This window comes from Rhinatrema bivittatum, chromosome 2 (genome assembly GCF_901001135.1).
Source record: "Rhinatrema bivittatum chromosome 2, aRhiBiv1.1, whole genome shotgun sequence".
In the NCBI taxonomy this organism is placed as follows: domain Eukaryota; kingdom Metazoa; phylum Chordata; class Amphibia; order Gymnophiona; family Rhinatrematidae; genus Rhinatrema; species Rhinatrema bivittatum.
This window is the reverse complement of record NC_042616.1, coordinates 605,512,819-605,524,021: the sequence shown is the minus strand read 5'-3', so window position 1 is coordinate 605,524,021 and position 11,203 is coordinate 605,512,819. Positions and strand designations below refer to the sequence as shown.

At 39.2% G+C, this 11,203-nt stretch overlaps 1 protein-coding gene across 1 annotated transcript in view; it reads right to left on the bottom strand.

Annotated features, from left to right (window-relative positions):
- Positions 1 to 9,260: 9,260 nt before the first annotated feature.
- TAF4B (TATA-box binding protein associated factor 4b) overlaps positions 9,261 to 11,203 on the bottom strand; it is a 202,139-nt gene continuing 200,196 nt past the window's right edge. The window contains exon 14 of the mRNA XM_029591165.1: positions 9,261 to 9,878. Within this exon, the coding sequence (XP_029447025.1) occupies positions 9,714 to 9,878 (165 nt within the window). The 3' untranslated portion in view covers positions 9,261 to 9,713. The remainder of the gene's footprint in view (positions 9,879 to 11,203) is intronic.

Sequence of the window (11,203 nt, the reverse complement as noted above, 5' to 3'; positions counted from 1 at the left end):
GAGAGCGGGGAAGTGAAAGAGGCGATCCAATCGCTCCCTAATCAAAAAGCACCCGGCCCAGATGGTATGTCATCTAATTTTTACAAAGCGTTAAAAGAAGAGCTTAGCCCCATTCTAACCCAGGTATACGAAAGGATGACTGATAATCAGGAAATGCCTAGGACTATGAGAGCTGCGACCATTGTCGTACTTCCTAAGGCTGGAAGGGACCCCCTGCTACCATCATCATACCGGCCGATTTCCCTCCTGAACCTTGATATCAAAATTTATGCAAAAGTATTGGCAAATTGTTTGAAATCTCTAATGCCTCTTTTGGTATCTGCGGACCAGGTGGGATTTGTGGCGGGGAGGCGCTCTACTGTCAATATTCATAAAGTATTGGCTGCACTGGAGTTGTGCTCTGTGTCCAAAATTACAGACCCTTTGCTTGTGACTTGCAACGCAGAAAAGGCCTTTGATAGAGTGGCTTGGCCCTTTTTGAAACATGCTCTCACTCAGATGGGCTTTGTGGGAAGAATATATGATTATATTACATTACTTTACACCAATCCTACAGCACAAATTTTAGTAAATGGGGATCTTTCAGAAGAATTTGGGCTACAACGTGGCACGCATCAGGGTTGCCCTCTATCCCCTTATTGTTTATCCTAACAGTGGAGCCTCTTGTTTGTAAATTGAAAATGACTCCAGCCATAACGGGTATTCCCGTTGGTCCTACCTCTTATCTTACCCTCCTATTTGCGGACGATATTTTACTGTTGCTATCCAGGGCCAAGACAGCTCTTCCTGCAGCGTTAGAAGTATTTAAGGCCTACCAGTCTTTGTCGGGATTCAAATTAAACCTAGACAAAACGGAGGCTTTAGACTTGACAGGGTCATTAAGAGGCACTTGGGACCAGTTTCCGGTAAAATGGGCTTCTAGCACTATTAAATATCTGGGTATTATTATACACTCTGACCCCAAACAATGGTATGCACTCAATATTCCTCCCACAATCTCAAAGATTGAGGGGTGGCACTCTCTTCCCTTATCTATTCAGGGACGGATAGCAGTAATCAAAATGGTGATCGCACCTTTACCGTTATATAAACTATTAATGCTACCGTTTCTTCTTTCATCCAAAGATCGGAGCATACTTCACTCAGAGATGCGCAGATTCTCATGGAGAGAAAAGAAAGCCAGGTTGTCACTGCCTACCTTGATGGCACCCTAGTCTAAGGGGGATATAGGCTTCCTAATTTTTACCTATATTCCCTTGCGGCTAATTTACATTTTCTTGGGGATTGGTTTTATGGGACCTCGGAATATACTGACCCTGCCTTGCTACGTACAATGTGCACACCCTACGACCCGAGTTTTGTTCTACATGCTCCAGCTCCCCCTTTTCCGTCGGGGCACACTCACTTTACCTTGGTTCAAATTGTACGGCAGGTGTGGAAAATTACCCGCATGATGCTGGGCCTCTCTCCAGGTGTCTCTCCCCAATATCCCATGAGGGGCTCCTCAGAACTTTCCCGCTCTGTTTTTCCCGCCCAACATCAATTTTCTATGGCTGCTAACTGGCCTTTGGGAGCTTTTTTGGACCTTAGCACTGGTCAAGCGCTCTCCTTCACACAATGTCAAGCTACTTTGGGATTTCGCCCCTGCCACTTTCTCCTATATGGTCAGCTGCGAGCCAGACTTCGCATTCTGTTGAGGGAGCAGGAGGGAAAGTTGGAAAACTCAGATTATAATGATTTAATGTCATGTTTTCAAATGCGGAAGGGCTTGCTGTCATGTCTATACTCCTTCTATGTCAATGTGCAGTCTTATCAGAAACTAATTGATCACTGGTCTCGAGATTGTTGTGAGGATATCCAAACACACATGCTCAAAAATTCATACGCCTCAATCCGTTCAATTACAAACAGTGTTGGTCTTTGAGAGTTGCAACAATGGATCTTCCATCGCATTATCTACTCTCCAGCACGTGCCTACCACACAGGATGTATATCTTCGGCAGCATGCCTCAAATGCCCTGGACCATCCGCTACCTTGATTCATTGTTTGTGGGCGTGCCCAGCCATACAAATCTTTTGGGAATCTATTCGCTGCTCCTTATCCACAATACTACACACAGAGGTTCGCTGGACGTCTTCTTTTTGTCTTCTCAACAATGACATTGGAGACCAAAGTTTGAATGTGGAGAACGTATGTTTTGTAGCTAAAGCATGTCTGATTGCCAAAAAATGTATTATGCTTAAATGGATTGATCCTGCTCCCTCCACTCGAGACATGTGGTCCTCACTCCTCACGGAGCTGTATCAGCTAGAATATGGGTCAATGTATAAGCGTTTTTCCCCTAAGAAAAGACACATTTTCCATGAGATCTGGGCAGTTTATTTCCACCCTTTCCAATACCGTCCAGCAATCTGCACCCATGGAGGTTTTATATAAGAAATGAAACTCAATCAGCCTATGGTGATGCTTGTAGCCTTGATTTATAGGAAATAGAGTGCATGATGTTAATCATGGTTTATTGATGTCAACCCTGTTTTCACAGTAGTTCCAACTCAGAGGTTCTCTACGGGAGGGGGAGGGGGGAGGGAGGGTGAAAAGGTATTATAAAACTCATTGGGGGAATTGTAATGTATTCTGTTTTGTCTGTTTTCACTGCGTGCTGTTTATATACACATTTACTCCAATAAAAATTGTGTTAAAAAAAAAAAGGGAGAATATGACAGAATGAGGAAATTAGAGGTACAAAGGTTATAAGTTTGTATGAGACAGGGATATTGTTTAAAAATACCATCTTGGAAAGCCAAATAAAATGTATCCCATGGATTAAAAAATAGTTGAAAGAAAAAAAAAATTATTGCTAGCTTGGTTAAATGGTGATTTATGTGCTAGTCACTTTTTTTTTTTTTAAACACATTTCTAGGTTTATTCATTTTTTTAAAACTGCCAATGCATTTGCATATTATTAGCTTACTGCATTAACTTTTTAAAAAAACTTTTATACTTAATATTTCTTTTTAGCAAGCACTTTAGAAAATGTGTGATTTTTACTCCTGTCTTATTTCATCAGGCCCTCCAGGAGGAACTCTCCCATCTTATCAAGCTTACAGGGTCATTTATTGTTTTGTGTTAAATAGTACAGCGTGTGCTAATATGCAAACGTAGTATTAGTTATGCAAGTGGGAGGCGTCTGGGCAGAGTTAATGGTAATGAGCAGCTCCCAACATCAATGCGATAGAGATAACGTTCCTGGATGGAATAAATGATAGCTTTATGGAGCAATTGGTTCAGGAACCGACGAGAGAGGGAGCAATTTTAGATCTAATTCTCAGTGGAGCACAGGACTTGGGTGAGAGAGGTAACGGAGGTGGGGCCGGTTGGCAATAGTGATCATAACATGATCAAATTTGATTTAATGACTGGAAAAGGAACAGTGTGCAAATCCAAGGCTCTCATGCTAAACTTTCAAAAGGGAAATTTTGATAAAATGAGAAAAATTGTTAGAAAAAAACTGAAAGGAGCAGCTACAAAAGTAAAAAATGTCCAAGAGGCGTGGTCATTGTTAAAAAAATACCATTCTACAAGCACAGTCCAGATGTATTCCACACATTAAGAAAGGTGGAAAGAAGGGAAAACAATTACCAGCATGGTTAAAAGGGGAGGTGAAAGAAGCTATTTTAGCCAAAAGATCTTCATTCAAAAATTGGAAGAAGGATCCAACAGAAGAAAATAGGGTAAAGCATAAACGTTGGCAAGTTAAATGTAAGACATGGATAAGACAGGCTAAGAGAGAATTTGAAAAGAAGTTGGCTGTAGAGGCAAAAACTAACAGTAAAAACTTTTTTAAATATATCCGAAGCAGAAAGCCTGTGAGGGAGTCAGTTGGACTGTTAGATGATCGAGGGGTTAAAGGGGCACTTAGAGAACATAAGGCCATCGCGGAAAGATTAAATGATTTCTTTGCTTCGGTTTTTACTGAAGAGGATGTTGGGGAGGTACCCGTAATGGAGAAGGTTTTCATGGGTAATGATTCAGATGGACTGAATCAAATCACGGTGAACCTAGAAGATGTGGTAGGCCTGATTGACAAACTGAAGAGTAGTAAATCACCTGGCCCGGATGGCATACACCCCACAGTTCTGAAGGAACTAAAAAATGAAATTTCAGACCTATTAGTAAAAATTTGTAACTTATCATTAAAATCATCCATTGTACCTGAAGACTGGAGGATAGCAAATGTAACCCCAATATTTAAAAAGGGCTCCAGGGGCGATCCGGGAAACTACAGACTGGTTAGCCTGACTTCAGTGCCAGGAAAAATAGTGGAAAGTGTTCTAAACATCAAAATCACAGAACATGTAGAAAGACATGGTTTAATGGAACAAAGTCAGCATGGCTTTACCCAGGGCAAGTCTTGCCTCACAAATCTGCTTCACTTTTTTGAAGGAGTTAATAAACATGTGGATAAAGGTGAACCGGTAGATATAGTATACTTGGATTTTCAGAAGGCGTTTGACAAAGTTCCTCATGAGAGGCTTCTAGGAAAAGTAAAAAGTCATGGGATAGGTGGCGATGTCCTTTCGTGGATTGCAAACTGGCTAAAAGACAGGAAACAGAGAGTAGGATTAAATGGGCAATTTTCTCAGTGGAAGGGAGTGGACAGTGGAGTGCCTCAGGGATCTATATTGGGACCCTTACTTTTCAATATATTTATAAATGATCTGAAAAGAAATACGACGAGTGAGATAATCAAATTTGCAGATGACACAAAATTGTTCAGAGTAGTTAAATCACAAGCAGATTGTGATAAATTGCAGGAAGACCTTGTGAGACTGGAAAATTGGGCATCCAAATGGCAGATGAAATTTAATGTAGATAAGTGCAAGGTGATGCATATAGGTAAAAATAACCCATGCTATAATTACACAATGTTGGGTTCCATATTAGGTGCTACAACCCAAGAAAGAGATCTAGGTGTCATAGTGGATAACACATTGAAATAGTCGGTACAGTGTGCTGCGGCAGTCAAAAAAGCAAACAGAATGTTGGGAATTATTAGAAAGGGAATGGTGAATAAAACGGAAAATGTCATAATGCCTCTGTATCGCTCCATGGTGAGACCGCACCTTGAATACTGTGTACAATTCTGGTCGCCGCATCTCAAAAGAGATATAATTGCGATGGAGAAGGTACAGAGAAGGGCTACCAAAATGATAAGGGGAATGGAACAACTCTCCTATGAGGAAAGACTAAAGAGGTTAGGACTTTTCAGCTTGGAGAAGAGACGACTGAGGGGGGATATGATAGAGGTGTTTAAAATCATGAGAGGTCTAGAACGGGTAGATGTGAATCGGTTATTTACTCTTTCGGATAATAGAGAGACTAGGGGGCACTCCATGAAGTTAGCATGGGGCACATTTAAAACTAATCGGAGAAAGTTCTTTTTTACTCAACGCACAATTAGACTCTGGAATTTGTTGCCGAAGGATGTGGTTAGTGCAGTTAATATAGCTGTGTTTAAAAAAGGATTGGATAATTTCTTGGAGGAGAAGTCCATTGCCTGCTATTAAGTTCACTTAGAGAATAGCCACTGCCATTAGCAATGGTTACATGGAATAGACTTAGTTTTTGGGTACTTGCCAGGTTCTTATGGCCTGGATTGGCCACTGTTGGAAACAGGAGGCTGGGCTTGATGGACCCTTGGTCTGACCCAGTATGGCATTTTCTTATGTTCTTAACACAGCAACATGGTTTTTAAAGCTGGAAATAAGTACACCTTTTTTCGGTGTGCTGTGCCCGCATTACCAACTAGAATGAGAGAAAGAGAGAGAGACACAGACTGAGACTGTAGAGGGCAATATGTAACTTTACTATTTATACCACTGTAAAAGGGGGCACTTTTCATTTGTGGTGAGGTTTGGGGGTGCGATTTTACATACACAGTCAGAGGTACTGTGTATTTTTATAATGTACTCTCTACCTAGCTGCAATCAAGCTAGGTAGAGAGTACATTGTAAAAATTAACTCCTCTTTTACCTTTCATCATTCCAAACGATAGAAAATCTGCAGTGATGTCAACTTTGCTGTTCGTATCTCTGACTGTGTATGTAAAACTGCCCACCCCCCCAAACCCCATCCTGAGTTAAAAGTGCCCCCTCTTACAGTGGTATAAAGAGCAAAGTTACATATTGGTCTCTACAGAGGAAGTTTTACAGAGGCTCTCTTTCTCTTTGCTGCGATAAAAACCTTTTTGGTCGATAATGCATCTGAAGTAGATTAATCAGCATGCAATGTGAAAATTAGCGCTGGTGCGATAAATTTATTGTAGCTTGCAGAACTTACCTGTGCAATGCAGGAGCATGGAAATTAACCTAACCTCACCCCTTTTTAAATCATGGGTGCTATTTTCGCTATATTTATAGCTTTTTGATGAGTCTAGGCCTCAATTTTCCTGAAGCTTTGTGTGAATCACCACTTCCTGTGCTCTAATACTGAACTACACCATTTTGTGATCTCTGGATCCCAGGTGATTACTTAATATGAGATCAGAAACAGTCTCCCCATTTGTAAGTTCCAGGTCTAGGTTCTGTTACCAGGTGCTGAAACCATTCTTCCTGCCAAGAATTGGGAATCTCCCTGCTTCTATTTGACACAACAGCTGGGATATCCTAATCAACATCTGGTAGATTAAAATCACCTAGCAGCATCAACTCCCTCCTTCACTGCAATTTTGTGATTGTATTTGATCAAATCCCTATCCATCTATTCTACCTTTCTTATGTCATGGCAAAATAAATAGATTTTCCATTCTCTCTTTTCAGATTTACCCCAGTGTCTCTCTCATATCTTGTAAGCAAGTAGGTCTATTGCTTTAATAATATTCTTTATATGTAGCATTGTCCCTACTCCACTCCTATCCTTCCTGAATAGATTATAGACCAGAATAACTATATCCCAACTATGACTCTGGGTACCATGCCTCCATGATTGCCATTATATATAATAAATTAGCCTCTTTCATGACTGAGACTTTATTTCCCATATTCTGAGCATTTGTGTACATTGTTTTCCTAGATGTTGATCTTTTTTCCCTTTTCTCTGAAAGTATGTTTTGCTTTGTTCTCCCAATCCCAATGATCCTAGTGTCTTATGTTTTCTTCATATTGAAATATACCCTGGACAAATCAGCCCCAATGCATTAAATTACAGTTTAGCTGAGGCTGCATTGATGATTAATTAATCAGGCTTTTAGGAAATGTGCAGAAGTTACCCATTTGGCATTTGTTTTTAATAAAATAATTGATTTAATGTATTTAAAATAATTTGAGATATCTGGTGAAGATACAATACACAAATATGAAAAAATACAGTACTTTACATAAAAAGTAAAGGTAGGCATTTAATTATAAAAAAATAAGTTTGTTTGAATGTTGAATATTTTACAAACTACAGGGTATTTTTTAAATCAAGGTACTGCTTTTTGGAAAATAAGTTCTGTAGAAGAATGATTTAACTTAACTAAACTCAGTGATAAATTTTAAATCTTATGATAAATACAGTAGATGGCAATATAACCATGATGGGGATAAATAGGAAAATAAAACAGTAGGATTATTTTTATATCATTATATCCTCTTTTAAATGAAAATTGAAATCAACTCGGTGTATTCTCATACAATATTTATCCATTTGTTCAGATTTTAGGCACAAGCTGAACAAAAACCAGGTAAGAGATAGCCACAGTTTACATGAATGGGGGCATGAATGGCATGCTCCTCACCCTACCAACTCTCCGAAACAACATTTTCCTTTTTATTTTTAAACTGCTGCGTCTGATGTAGTGTACAGTTCAACTGATGCAAGAAGGGAATATGAAAGAAATACTGCTCTTGCAAATGGCTCTTACTGAAATAAGACAATGTACTTGAGGACATGACTAAAACATAATATCCCTCTCCAGATGAACCAAATTGTAGATTTAAGTAGTACATAAAATCTGGAAAATGGAAATTCTTTTTCGTTTAAATGCATAGCTATATTGCTAGTGCCTTCCACATGACAAAATTAGAGTCCAGTTGGTGGCAGCTCTCCCTTAAGCAGCATGCCAAGGGATTTTTGTTAACTTTCTTTCTACGAAGTGAGCCCTGTGAAGGCAGTCGCTAAGTGAATCGCTGTCCGTAGAGAAAGGGCCGCAGAATACAAAGGAGGTGAGAACGTAAGAATGCGCTGCTGAATGTAGCTACGAAGGCGGAGGAAAGCTGTGTCCTAAAGTGCTGCGCAGGCACTGGCAAACTGAAAGCAAAATTTGCATACAAAGTGCACATCCCTACAACAGAGTTTAATGGCATTACTTCTTCAGCCGTGGAGAAGAGAGCCAATTCCATCTAATAAATGAAGCCAGAAATGGACTGTCAGGGTCTGCACAATTTAGTCTATTACTGTAAAGACATTGTTCTTGTATGAAAATGCTCCCTAATAAAAGGGGTCACATCATAGGGCTGAAAAGAACGTGCTGCCGTTCATTACTTTACCCAACCTAGTCTCAAACCCTCTCGCCTTCTGATTAGACACAAATCTATCTACAGTACTTTTTTTCTTTTTAATTAGAGGAAACCAATGTTATTTTTGTTTAATATTACTTATTTTGCAACTCCCATGTCTTTCAGTTTTAATTTATACATCACTGACCTTCAGCTTATGTTTAAAACTTTCATTCTTTTCCAAATGCTGCTACCTTCCTCCCAAACCTTCAGCTTCTTTTCTTACCCACTCAGGTACCCAGTAGCAGCGCAACTTTCAGGGGCAAAAGGGGCAGACTCACACTTTCCTTCTACAGATGTGTCACCATCACAAAGGATTTTACACACCATTATTAGACCACACTGGTCAGCTCCTTGGCTAATTGGTAAAATGAAATTCTCTGCAGGGGGCAAAAACGTGGGAAGTATTTTCAACTGGGTCTATAGTATTAGTGATCAACAGAAATGCAGGTATTGGAGGGGAAAAGCCCCAAACCCTGTGCTTCTTCAACCGACGTGAACAATAAAACAGAACAGATTCTGGCATTGCTACAACTCTTGACCATTTTTGTTGTGTGCTATGATGCAATTACCTTAGCTATAGGATTGGTGGTCGGATGATTACCATTTAAACCCTGTTTTCCCCTCAGCACCTCCTTTTGCTATGAGATGCCATCCAGTAGTAATCCCAAACCAGGAAGGAAAGGAAAAAAAAAAAAAAAGTGATTTTCTGTAAGGCAGGCTCCACACACTGTATGTTTAATTAATTAATGTTCATGATTAAGTAGATTTTCGTTGCTACTCATTCTTGTAGATTATTTTTTAGTTTTACAGAGAATTCTGACTTGGTTGTAGGGTCCCCCGTTCAAGCTGAAAGGCATCATGATGAAATAGCTGCTGCAGTCTGTGAAGATGACACTCCTGCTTCACTGTACCCGTGAAGCTGTAATGGTTAAATCCAAGCAGCTAGTGTGGTTCTGTATGTCCAATCATTTTTGCTTTGTAGCTTAAAACTTTAGCTCTAGGGTTAAAAAAAAAATCTACAGTTGCTACCGTCTACACTTAAAAAAAAATTCATACCTGTAAACAAAAGTTATGCTTGAATAATCTGTTTCCTGAAATGGCAATTTCAGGTAGTGCAACAATGCATTCAGTAACTTTCTTTGGCAGTAGTCAGCAAGAATTTCCATGAAATGTCATTTAAGAAGAGCACTGTATAAAGCTAGTGAATGTTTTGTCTGCCTTTCTTGCTCCATGCAGAATATCAAGTCCCTGAGACACACTCGTGTTATTCTTGGACGAGCCAGTGGCTTTATAAGTCCTGAAACAGATGACCCAGTAACCAGCATACTACTTGAATCCTGCAGGAGAGAAGAAAATTTACAATTATACAGGATGGATAAACATTATTATTAAAAACCCTCAGCTGCTTTAAAATTTAAATCTGATTTTTTTTTTTTTTAATCAAATTTAACTTTTTTTTCTGAAGAGTCTATTTAACAAAATTAAATGTATCAATATGTAGTTTTATTTAAGATATGTAAAAGATGGAACAGGTCTTATAATTTCTAAAAGGCACTGAGAAAAAAAAAAAGGATTTACTGGGTATATTTTTACATTTTTTTTATTTTATATTCGAGGGGTAGACAGATTTAAATTGTATTATACCAGAAGGTCAATCTAATATCAAAATAAGTCTATAACTGCCAGGACCGGCATCAACAAGCACCGACATATAGACATATGTAGAATACAAAAAAAAATAGAAGCCAGACCAACAGTTCATCAATAGCAACAATAAAAACAGAAAAAGACCATTTGGGATATCAGCATACATATAGAATGTAAGAAAGGGACCTATTATTCATTCAAACTTTCACTTCTCCCCTTGTACAGAAAAAAAGCATTCTCTGAATAAGAGAGATTTCACAGGATTGTTTTTACCAGTTTGAAATTTGAGGGGCATGCTTCCTATGAAGTGTAATCGTAAAGCGAGCTGCTAATAGCAACTGAGAAACCACTATTTTATGACGAGCCAAAATTGAGATACTGTCCCAACAACTCAGTTAGCCAAGAAGTGGAAATATGTAAACTAGAAAGAGCAAGTCTGCTTACCTGTAAAAAGGGTTCTCCATAGACAGCAGGATGAACCAGCCAAAACACATTGGGTAATGACATCTGATGGTGCTATCAAGGACCAGCTCTCAGAGCTCAGTAAGTGTTTTACTGAGCATGGGCAGGAGTTCCTTCATACATATGCTGCCTTCATGACCTCCACAATCTCTTCCAGAGTTTAAGCTTTAGTGAGGCATTTGACTCTCCAAGGAAGCAGATGGTGTTAAGTATAGCTGATTCATTCTGCTGTTTACAGAGAACCCTGCTTACAGGTAAGCAAATTTGCTTTCTCCGTCAACCAGCAGGCATGAATCAGCCTAGAGTGCGAGGACTCCCAAAGCTGAGAGTTGCATTGCAGAGCAATTATTTATGTGGGAGTAGGGCTTGCTTACTTTAAGCCACATTTTCAAAGCAGAGAGACACGTGCAAATCTGCTGGGAAAATACTGCGTAATGTTGATTTTTAGACACAAGCGCATAAATTTATACGCATATGTTTATTCCTGCTCTAGAGCAGGTGTAAATTTAAGCATGTAATGGTGATTTTTAGTAATAGGCATGTAAATAATTTC